Source organism: Stegostoma tigrinum, chromosome 7 (genome assembly GCF_030684315.1).
Source record: "Stegostoma tigrinum isolate sSteTig4 chromosome 7, sSteTig4.hap1, whole genome shotgun sequence".
In the NCBI taxonomy this organism is placed as follows: Eukaryota; Metazoa; Chordata; class Chondrichthyes; order Orectolobiformes; family Stegostomatidae; genus Stegostoma; species Stegostoma tigrinum.
The window spans coordinates 8845290-8857533 of NC_081360.1; the positions used below are offsets into that span (position 1 = coordinate 8845290).

A 12244-nucleotide genomic window follows, 5' to 3' on the forward strand; every position below is an offset into this window, starting at 1 on the left:
AGCATCCATTTCATCCACCTAAGTTACATTTGAATCACTATCTTAGCAGTGAAAGGTACAGTGTGGTGGCCCACTGCAATGTGTACATTGTACAATTTACAATCTGCTTTGGACTTGATTGTACACTACTTTACAAAAAGTCATCTTTTTCCTTTATTCGTGTAATATAAGTGGCTTTTTTTTTTCTTGATTTGTGTGTAAAGTGACATTTTTTGGCTGGATTCTTAACATAACCAGCAAATATCACAAGAGGTGTATCAGAGATAATGGGAACTGCAGATGCTGGAGAATCCAAGATAATAAAATGTGAGGCTGGATGAACACAGCAGGCCAAGCAGCATCTCAGGAGCACAAAAACTGACGTTTCGGGCCTAGACCCTTCATCAGAGAAGGGGATGGGGTGAGGGTTCTGGAATAAACAGGGAGAGAGGGGGAGGCGGACCGAAGATGGAGAGAAAAGAAGATAGGTGGAGAGAGTATAGATGGGGAGGTAGGGAGGGGATAGGTCAGTCCAGGGAAGACGGACAGGTCAAGGAGGTGGGATGAGGTTAGTAGGTAGATGGGGGTGCAGCTTGGGGTGGGAGGAAGGGATGGGTGAGAGGAAGAACAGGCCAGGGAGGCAGAAACAGGTTGGACTGGTTTTGGGATGCTAGATTTCCCTCCCTAATGGCATTGTGGGTCAACCCAGTGCAGGAGGACTGCAGCAGTTCAAGAAGGCAGTTCACCACCACCTCCTCAAGGGCAACTAGAGATAGGCAATAAATGCTGGCCAGCCAGTGATACCCATGTCCCACAAATGAATAAAAAACAGAAGGTGATGGTAGGATCATATCTGGAGTGCTGTGAATGATTTTGATCCCCTTATTTAAGGAAATATATTGTTTCATTGGATGCAGTTCAGAGAGAAGTTCAATATGTTGATCCCTGATAAGGAGAGATTGTCTTATGAGCAAAGGCTAAACAGTTTTTATTTTCCCCTCCTCTACATATTGACAGGACACGGACATCACTGACTAGTCATTTATTGTCCATCACTAAATGCCCAGAGGGCAGTTCAGAGTCAATCATATTGCTGTGAATGTGGAGTCACATATAAGCTGGACCAGGTATGGATGGTAGTTTCCTTCTGGAAAGGACATTAATGAATCAGATGGGTTTTTCCCCAACAATCAACAATGGATTCATGATCATCATTAGACTCTTAATTCCAGATATTTTTATTGAAATCATATCTGCTGTGATGGGATTTGAACCCAGGTGCCCAGAATATTATCTGGGTCTGTGGATTATTAGTCCAGCGATAAAACCGTTAGGCCATTGCATTCTATTCAGAAGCAATCCTACTCATTGGAGTTTAGAAGAATGAGAAGAGGTCTCATTTAAACATATAGGATTTGCAAGGGGCTTGGGAGAGCCTAGGACCAGAGGGGATAGTCTCAGAATAAAAGGGTGCCAATTTAAAGCTGAGATGAGGAGAAATTTCTCCTCTCAGAGGTTCGTGAGTCTTTGTAACTCCTTGCCACAGAAATCCACGGAGCAGAGTCCTTGTGTATATTTAAGGCTGAGATAGATTCTTGATCAGTAGGGAAATCAGTGTAATGGGGGAAAGGCGGGAAAGTGGACGTGAGAAATGCTACATCCGCATTGATCCTATTGAATGGTACAGCATCCTCAAGGGCCTGAGTAGCCTCCTCCTGTTCCTATTTCTTATGGTCTTATGGTGTATTACTTTAGATTCCTGCCCATGTATGACATAGCTATTTTCCCAAGTTTGCACATTTGTTTTCTTCTTGTTGCATTTATTTGGATCACAATGGGAATATTGCAACTTTATCGGCACATTGGCAAGCATGAAAATCCGATGAGACAATATGGTCGTTGTACAAAAGGGCACAGAGTGTAGAGGGAGAACAGATAGAAGACCATCCATAACCTAGTTCATATTCATTACACTCATGGATCTTCTGTGCACTAATATGAGTGCCTGTGTTTCACGTTTCCAGCATTCATTGCTTTTTATCCATTTGCTCTTTAATATGTGTGTGACCTTACAAACAGCTACATTTTCTCAGATTGAATATTGCCAACTGTTTAATGTGTTGTTTAATTGTTACAGAAGCTATCGCCTTTCCCAGGCAGCAAAATGCTGCCCTGCTAAACCAAGAAAACCAGCAAGAGCATGCAAGCACTGCCAAGATAATCAGGAGAAGAACCAGGAGAAAATCCAACAGCCGCTTTGCAGAAAGAATAACAGAAACCAAGACACGACTGCTGATCCTGGGTGGGTTTTACCAGACAGTTCTACATCACCAAAAGCTGTTCCCGTGCCTGTGATAACTACAAATTTGATGCAAACATCAGTTATAGCCGTCAAGTCAGAACTGACTGAGGACATTGCTGAATGAAGACAAGGAGAGACTCTGAATGTCTCTGACCTCCTCAGAGGATTTTAGCATTTCACAATCCTAATGTTTCCCACAGGACTTCCAACTAGACTCCCACGCTACTGAACGGCAACAATACAAATGGAGCATTATTGTCGCACCAGGAGATAACTAAACAACTGTGATAATCACATTTCAGAGTCAATGCATTAAAAGAATGAGCAATGCCTTACTTATGGCATTTTTCTTCCTGTATCAGAGCAAATCAGTAATTCAGAAAATAAATCTAATAGATTAGAATAGTTAGCTGCAGAACAGAGGCAGTGAGTGCGAATCATTTCAAACGTGCTGCAGATTAATTGGGTTTCCATCCATCCAGTTTTGGATTTTGAGAAAGATGGCCCCCACCACCGCGCTCCATACTAAAGACCTAGGTTTCTGGAAAACAAGTGACATCTGTATCAATCATATACCACAGTGCTGTGCCACACAATTTATGTAACAGCTAATAGTTCTTTTGAGTACTTCTCAGTCACACCTCATTTTCCACACATATATTCTCCACACAAGGTCTGGCCTCCCCCACAGTACCTATTGAATCCTCCCAGCCCTAGTTTCCACTCTCTCAGAACACACAGCAGATTAGGGACAAAAAGATTATAACAAGAGTGAAATGAGATAAAGAAACTTCAAGCTAAATGTAAGCTCGAACTTTTTAGGAAGTCAATCAATATATTCTGCTTCATGCACTGGGGTGTTAGTTCTTTACAATTATTTTTATAACTCATTTGACACACATATATATATATTCAGAAACTGAGTGTTTTTGTTTCCATCGCTGAATCACAGTGACATCTTGCTTTTGTTTTTAACTGCTAACCACCACCAGTAAATCACCCATGTGACCAATTAGATATCTACATGTGAAACATGTTAGGGGCAATACAAACCATTCCATTTCATTTTATTGCCCATATGGAAATTCATTTCAAATACATTGCTTATTCATTCAGAAAATGGCACATCAATGCATAATAACAATAAAAATAAAGAAAATTAGTCCATTACAGAACTACAACTTTAATTAAAATGTATTAAAAACTATTCCAATACATTAAAATAATCTATCATTAAATCACAACATGACTACACATCTTTATTCACTCATCAAACTGTTGTTAAAAATTATTATAGATGAGGGGATGTGTGAGTTCAAGAACCATTTTGTCCTCATCTAAGGGATTACAACTTTTTTCCTGAATGCACCCAACATTAATGCTAAGACAGGGAGTGCCTCTTATTCTTCATGACTCTATTTACTTTAAACAAAACTCTTTGACAGCAGATTTCATTGGGAAAGATATGCTCATCGAATACCTTTCACAGTGCCACAAAAAAGTTTACTTTCCTGAGACTATGTACCAGGAGAAACATCCAAACAGAATACCACTCTCAACTAAAGCTGTATTGAAGAATTCTTAAGTGTCTGTTTCACAGATGTGAAGCAGCCTTGTATTTGTGTGGGCACATTGGCTGTGAATTACGTGGATAGCACATTTAGACAGGTAGTCACACTGCAACTCAGGAACTAGAGGAAAGAAGGGAATGGGTGACCACCAGACAGTCCAGAATGAACAGGCAGGTAATGCCACAGTTCGCTGGGGCCCCACCCACTAACCGGAATTCCATTTGGGAAGCTGACGAGTGTGCTGGTACCTCGGATGGATACAGTCAGACCAAGCTTCCGGCACCACAAGCAGCTTAACAGTAAGGAGGTTAAGAAGAAGAAAAAGCAATAGTGCTAGGGGATTCTTTAATCAGGGGAGCAGACAGGCATTTCTGCAGCTGAAGATGTAACTGCAGGATGGTATTTTACCTCCATGGTACCAGGGTCAGGGATGCCACTGAACAGCAGCAGGGGATCCTGAAAGAGGACAGTGATGAGTTAGAGGTCATGGTACATGTTGGTACCAATGATATGGGCAAAGTGAGGAATGAGGTCTTGCATCAAGAATTCAAGGAGCTAGGCAGTAGATTAAAAAGCAGGACCTCAATGATTGTGATCTCTGGATTACTTCCGGCGCCATGTGGTGGTAAGTTTAGAAATAGGAAAATAGGATGGATGAATGCATAGCTCAGGAGTTGGTGCAAGAGGGATGGTTTTAGATTCCTGGCTCACCGGGACTGTTTTGGGAAGGTGGTACAAGTCTCCAACTGAACCGCATTGGGACCAACATCCTTGCAGGAAGGTTTGCTACTGCTGTTGGGAGGAATTTAAACTGGTCTGGCAGGGGAAGGGGCCACAGAATATCGATGAAACAGAGACACAGCTACAGCAAAGGAAGCAAGTCATAGTGAGTTCAGCTATGTTGAATGTCAGGAGAGTAAGGCAAGGCTGGATGGTCTTTGCTTTAATGCTAGGAATGTAATAGGTAAGACTAAGTTAATGGCGTTGATTAACACGTGGAAGTTTGGCCTTATTGCCATCACAGAAACATTGTTGAAGGAAGTGCTTAGAATGGTAACTCAACATTCTGGCATATAGGATCTTTAGGCGAAACAGAAGAAGATATAAAAACAGGTAGTAATGTACACAATTAATTAAGGACACAATTACTGCAATGAGCAATGATTCTTGGAAGGGTCCTCCATCCAAGGCATTGTGGGCAGATCTTGGAAATCTTATGGGGGCAGCTACTTTACTGGGAGTGTATTGTAGGTCCCCAAAGAGTCAGTGGGAAATAAAGGAGCAAATATGTAGACAGTTCACAGGGGTGTGTAAGAGTAATAATCAAGTAATTATACCACAGCATTTCAACTTTCCCAACATAAACTGGGGTAGTCATTATGTTAAGGGTTTAGAGGGGGTGGGCTTTTTGAACTGTATCCAGGGGAGTTTTTTGCATTAATATGTAGAAGGTTCAACACGGGATGGCACAGAGCTGGACCTAGTTCTGGGGAGAAAAGCTGGACAGTGCTTGTTGTGGCAGTGGGGGAACATTTAGGCAATAATGACCACAACACAGTACTATTCAAATTTGTTCTGGACGAGGCTAAAAGATAGCCTGCAAAAGATGGCTGTGCGGGAAAGACAGATTTTCTTGAAATTAAGCAGGATCTGGCCGCAGTAGGCTGGAAACAGCTACCTGCAGGTAAGTCTATAATGGAACAGTATGGGGCATTTATAGAAGAGCTGGGTAGAGTACAGTCCATCACGTACATGTTACAAGGAAATATAGGAGTACTAAGTCCTGGATATCCAGGACAATTCACAACTGGATAAAAAAGAATGGGGCTTTTAGCAAGTCCAAAGGGAGCAATTCAACTGCTGCCCAAGAGGAATTCAGGAAGTGCTAGAGGGAACTTAAGAAAGCAATTAGAAGAGTATAAAGAGGACATGAGAAAGGACTTACCAACATGATTAAGGAGAATCCTAAGATTTTTTTAAAATACATTAAAGGGAAGAGGTTAACCAGAGATCAAGTAGGACCCATTAGGGACCAAGGGGGCAACCTTTATGTGAAAATGTAGGACATTGGAAGGATATTGAATGATTACTTCTCTTCCTCTTCACGATGGAAAAGGTGAACATAGGTATGGAATTCAATAAAGGGGACTATGAGGGACTTGCTGACATAGAAAATGGAGAGGTATTGGAAATGCTGTCAGCTATAAAAACAGACAGATATCCTGGCCCAGATGAATTGCGTCCCAGGTTGTTGTGAGGGGGAAGGCAAGAAATTTTCGGGAATCATAACACAAATTTTTAATTTCTCTCTGGCCCCAAGAGAAGTGCCAGAGGACTGGAGGTTGGCTAATGCAGTTCCAGTATTTAAGAAGGGTGGTAGAGATGAATCAGGAAATGATGGGATGGTGAGTGTCACTTCAGTGTTAGGGAAACTATTAGAGAAAATTCTGAAGGAGTGAATTAATACCCACTCAGAAAGGTATGCGTTAATTAGGGATAGTTATCATGGCTTTGTCAGAGGGAGGTCATACCTAACATATTTGTTAGAATTTTTTGAAATTGTGATCAGGTTTTGGATGAGGGAAGTTCAGTTGATGTTGTTTATATGGATTTTAGCAAAGCTTTTGACAAGGTCTCATATGGGAGACTGATTGAGAAAAATAAAGAAAATGGAATTAAGGGAAACTTGGCAAGATGGATCAGAAACTGGCTTAGAAATAGGACACAAAGGGTAGTGGTAGAAAGCTATTTGAGTGTCTGGAAGGCAGTGTCCAGCAGTGCACCACAAGGATCAGTACTGGGACCCATATTGTTTATTATATACATAAATAATGTAGATTAAAATGAGGGGAAAATGTTAAACAAATTTGTAGACAACACCAAGGTTGGTAGTGTGATTAACAACAAAGAAGATGGCTGTAGAATACAGGAAGATACAGATGGTTGGTCAGATGGTCAGATGGACAACCAGTGGCAGATGGTAAATAACCCCGATTAAGTACAAAGTGATGCACATTTGAAGACCAAGATGAGGGAGTATTTAATGAATGGCAGGGCATTGGGTAGAGAAACAGAGGAATCTTGGGGTAATTATTCACAGATCCCTGAAGTCAGCAGAGCACGTGAATAGGATAGTTAAGAAAGCATATGTGACACTTGCTTTCATCAGTCGTGACAAATGTAAAAAAGCAAGGAGGTAGTATTGGAATTTTACAAAGGCACAACTGGAATACTGTGTGAAGCTCTGGTTGCTTCATTACAGTAAGGATATGATAGCACTAGAGGGGGTACAGAGGATGTTCTCCAGGATATTGCCTGGATTAGAGAAATTGAGCTATAAAGGGGAGATTAGATAGGATTCAGTTCTAAGGAAGGGTCACTGGACCCGAAATGTTAGCTTTGTTTTTTCCTTCAAAGATGCTGCCAGACCTGCTGATCTTTTCCAGCAACTTTGTTTTTGTTCCTGCTTTACAACATCCACACTTCTTTCAGCTCTTATTGTGTTAGATAGGATTGGATTGAAAGCTCCTCTTGGGAGCACATACCCTCCTGCAAAAATTCCATCCCCTATTCCCAATTCCTTCGCTCCCAAGAGGAGGTCGAACAGTTCATCCACTTTACCTTGCACCCCAACCTCAAGTTCACCTGGACCATCTCCAACACATCCCTTAGCTTCCTGGACCTTTCTGTCTCCATTTCAGGTAACCACCTAGAAACCGACATCCATTTCAAGCCCACCGACTCCCACATCTACCTAGAATACACCTCCTCCCACCTACCCACCTGCAAAAATTCCATCCCCTATTCCCAATTCCTTCGTCTCCGCTGCATCTGATCCCAGGATGAGGCATTCCACTCCCGTACATCTCAGATGTCCTTGTTCTACAAGGACTGCAACTTCTCCCCTGCAGTGGTCGAGAATGCCCTCGACCATGTCTCCTTCATCACCTGCAACTCATCCCTCACACCCTGTCCCCGCAATAACCACCAAAAAATTTCCCTAGTCCTCACATACCAACCCACCAACTTCCGGATACAAAACATCATTCCTCCGACACTTCTGCCATCTACAATCCGACCCCACCACCAAAGACATTTTTCCATCCCCACCCTTGTCTGCTTTCCGGAGAGACCACTCTCTCTGGGATTCCCTTGTCCGCTCCACACTCCCTCCAGCCCCACCACACCTGGCACCTTCCCCTGCAATCGCAGGAAGTGCTACACTTGCCCCCACACCTCCTCCCTCACTCACACCCCAGGCCCCAAGAAGACTTTCCATGTCAAGCAGACGTTCACCTGCACATCTGCCAATGTGGTATACTCTGCTGTACCCGTTGTGGCTTCCTCTACATCGGGGAAACCAAGCGGAGGCTTGGGGACCGCTTTGCAGAATATCTATGCTCGGTTCGCAATAAACTACTGCACCTCCCATTCGCGAGCCATTTCAACATTCCCTCGAATTCCTTAGGCGACATGTCCATCCTGGGCCTCCTGCAGTGCCACAATGATGCCACCCAAAGATTGCAGGAACAGCAACTCATATTCCGCCTGGGAACCCTGCAGCCCAATGGTATCCATGTGGATTTCACAGGCTACAAAATCTCCCCTCCTCTCCCCTCCTGCGTGCCAAAACCAGACCAGCTCATCCCCACCTCCCTAGCCTGTTCTTCCTCTCACCTATCCCCTCATCCCACCTCAAGCCGCACCTCCATTTCCTACCTACTAACCTCATCTTGCCCCCTTGACCTGTCCATCCTCCGCGGACTGACCTAACCTATCTCAGAAGGCAGTGGAGGCCAACTCTCTGGATACCTTCAAGAAAGAGATGCATAGAGCTCTTAAAGATACTGGAATCAAGGGTTATGCAGATAAGGCAGGAACAGGATACTGATTGTGAATGATCAGCCATGATCATAATGAATGGTGGTGCTGGCTTGAAGGGCCGAATGGCCTACTCCAGCACCTATTGTCTATTGTCTATTGTCCCCTCGTTACCTTCCCACCTATACTCACTTCTACAGGCTCCATCCCTGCCCCCTTAACTTGTCTGTCTCTCTCCACCTATCTTCTCCTCTATCCATCTTCGATCCACCTCCCCTCTCTCCCGATTTATTTCAGAACCCTCTCCCCATCCCCCTTTTCTGATGAAGGCTCTAGTCCAAAACGTCAGCTTTTGTGCTCCTAAAATGCTGCTTGGCCTGCTGTGTTCATCCAGCTCCACACTTTGTTATCTCAGATTTTCCAGCATCCGCTGTTCCCATTACCCCTGATACAACCGGCCCTCTGACCCTCCTGTTTATATCTGTCAGCCAGGGGTTCCTTATTGGACCAGATTAAGAGCCCCAATCAGGGAACTCATATTCCGTGAGGTCCACCTGTCTGACCTCATTACAATCTCTCCTTCTGAGCCCGAGACCATAACCTGGTTCCTTGTTTTGTCGTTTCTCCTTGGGTGTTTCAGCACCGGGTCAGATTCCTCCAACTCTGCCTCTGGTACGGTTGGTGTGTAATGCGTAGTAGCTCTCAGTAGTATTAACTCTCTTCTTCATGTGGCAAAGGCATCAAGGCAATGACATCCACCGTGACCATCTCAGATTCTGAAATATCCTCAGTGTTTGAGGGAGAGGAACACCCGTTGGTTCCAGAACAGTAGAACATCGAACAGTACAGCACAGTACAGGCCCTTCCAGTTCATGATGTTGTGTCGACCTGTTATCCAGATCAAACTACCCTGCATACCTTATATTATACTATCAGCCATGTGCTTATCGAAGAGTCACTTAAATGCCTCTAATGTATCTGACTCCACTACTAGTTCCGGCAGCGCATTCCACACGCCCACCACTCTCTGTGTAACGAACCTACCTCTGACATCTCCCCTACACGTTCCTCCAATCAACTTAAAATTATGCCCCCTTGTAATTGTAATTTCCGCCCTGAGAAGAAGTCTCTGGCTACCCATTCTATCTATGCCCCTCATCATCTTGTACGCCTCTATCAAAGTCACCTCTCATCCGTCTTTGCTCTAATGAAAAAAGACCCTAGCTCCCTCAACCTTTCCTCATAAGACCTGCCTTCCAGTTCAGGCAGCACCCTGATAAATCTCCTCTGCACCCTCTCTAAAGCTTCCACATCCTTCCTATAATGAGGTGACCAGAACTGAACACAATATTTCAAGTGTGGTCTGAGTAGGAAAGGCATTTGAGGAACCGAACACATTTTTGTCCTGCACTGTTTGCTAGCTTGCGGCCTTCATGTGATCCACATGCTTGTTCAGGATTATCACACACACCCAAACTTTACACGTTACTGGAGCTGCCGTCACATCAATCATGCCTCTTATCCGTGCAGGGCCATTCCCATGATTCCTACACCAAACTTCACCACCTGAAGTAAACTCTTTCTCTCATTTAGTTGTGTCTTGCATTAGCATTCTAGGAAGATCAGATTTAACCTGGTGCAGCTTCCCATTAGCAACTCTGCTGGAGCTAACCACGTAGCTGCATGAGACATGGTCCTATAATCAAACAGAAACCAGGACGGTTTGTTATCTAGTGAAGATATAGACTATTCCTTTAAGTCTGTCTTCAAAGTTTGGTGACTCTTTCTGCCAGACCTTTGGATGATAGATAATATGGAGCTGTCCTTACAAGTCAAATACCATTCGATTTTCGGAAATACTCAAAACCCCTGCTGGTAAACGATGGCCTGCGACCAACACTTCTGTGAGTTCAGATATTGCTAAAGGTGCATATAGTTTTTCTATCCTCTTCTCCATGTTGACTAAGAACATTGACCTCATCAAAGGACCTACATAGTCAATATGTAACCAAGTCCACGAATGTGAGGGAGCTGCCGGTGTTAATTTTTCTCCTTGTTGCACGACCAACACAGCTATGTCTTCATCCAATCCTAGCCGCCAGTTATAAACCCTCACCAAAATCTTCATTTTGTAAACCCCTGGATGACCCTAGTAGAGTTTAGCCAGTATTTTGCAGAGATCTTTGCTCGGGACAATCACTGTTGCTCCCTAGAACAATATGCCATCGTCTGCTGTGATTGTAGTACCGTGATTTCCTCCAGATGCAAAAAAGTTTCTATTGTGGTTGCGACGGCCTTTTGGAATCCCCCATCCTCGCCAGCTGTTTCAGTTTTGCCAGCATTGGATCTTTCTGCATCCAAAATCTGATATTGTCAGCTGTGGCTGGAAGCATGTCCAATAAGTTTAAAACCACTATGGACTCTTCCAGTGGCAGTACCATTGGTGGTGTATCTGACAGCAGGAGGCAACTCAATTCTTCGGCATTTGCTTCTTGGCCTCTCAGATCGTGTTCCAACTTGTAATTATATACACCTAGTACTAGAGCCCGCCATTGAATTTGGCCTGAAGCTATGGATGGCAATGTCTTTTCCTCTTTAAGTAGACCTAGCAGAGGTTTGTAATCTGTAGTTATTACAAATTTACATACGTAAAGGTATTGGTGGGACTTCCTTACTCCAAAAGTGACCGCCAAACCTTCCTTCTCTATTTGCATATTTACACCCTGCATTAGTCAAAGTCCTGGATGCATATGCTATTGGGTGTTCCTCTCCATTGGGCTACCTTTGATCTAATACTACCCCAGTGCCATAAGGGGAGGCATCGTATGTCAATACCAGATCTCACTTGGGATCATAGTGTGCCAACACCTTAGAGGATGATTTCTTCACTCCCCAGAAAGCTATGGCTTGGCTATGTGACCATTTCCAAGGCTGACCCTTATTTAAGAGTTGATGCAAAGTTGCCAGGATGGAGGCCAGATTATGTACAAACTTTCTGTAACATTTCATCAGTCCAAGGAAAGACCTAATCTCTGGCACTGATGTGGGAGCCAGGACACATATGATTGCTATCGTTTTATCTTCCAACAGATGAAATGTGGTCTTGTCAATGCTGTAGGTCACTTGGGGTGCCAGGAACACACACATTTTCCCCTTCTAAGGCTTACACCTGCCTGGGAGAAACATGTAAGGACTATGTCAAAGTTCTCTAAATGCTCCACATTGGTGTTCCCTGTGATTAACACATCATCTAGATAAATGGCAACCTGGGATTGACCTTGCAAAATGTCCTCCATCATCTGTTTTAAAATTGCACAGGCTGACAATACGCCAAATGACAGCCTTGTATATTGGTATAAACCCGTATGCGTATTAACTGTAGCATCCATCAAAAATCCTACAAAGGTAAACCAACACATTAGACTTCACAACTGGTACAACCAGTGCTGCCCATTCCACAAACTGGACTGGTTTGATGATTTCTTTGCTTTCCAGCCTCCTGATTTAAACCTTCACTTATGCCCATAAGGAAAATGGCACTGGGCAGGCCTTTTGGAATCATTGAATTGCT

At 43.6% G+C, this 12244-nt stretch overlaps 1 protein-coding gene across 2 annotated transcripts in view; it reads left to right on the forward strand.

Annotated features, from left to right (window-relative positions):
• Nucleotides 1–2639, forward strand: part of LOC125454434 (uncharacterized) — a 112662-nt gene extending 110023 nt beyond the window's left edge. For both annotated transcript variants that reach the window (XM_048535173.2, XM_048535174.1), the window contains one exon: nt 2117–2639. In XM_048535173.2, the coding sequence (XP_048391130.1) occupies nt 2117–2405 (289 nt within the window). In that variant the 3' untranslated portion in view covers nt 2406–2639. The remainder of the gene's footprint in view (nt 1–2116) is intronic.
• Nucleotides 2640–12244: the final 9605 nt, after the last annotated feature.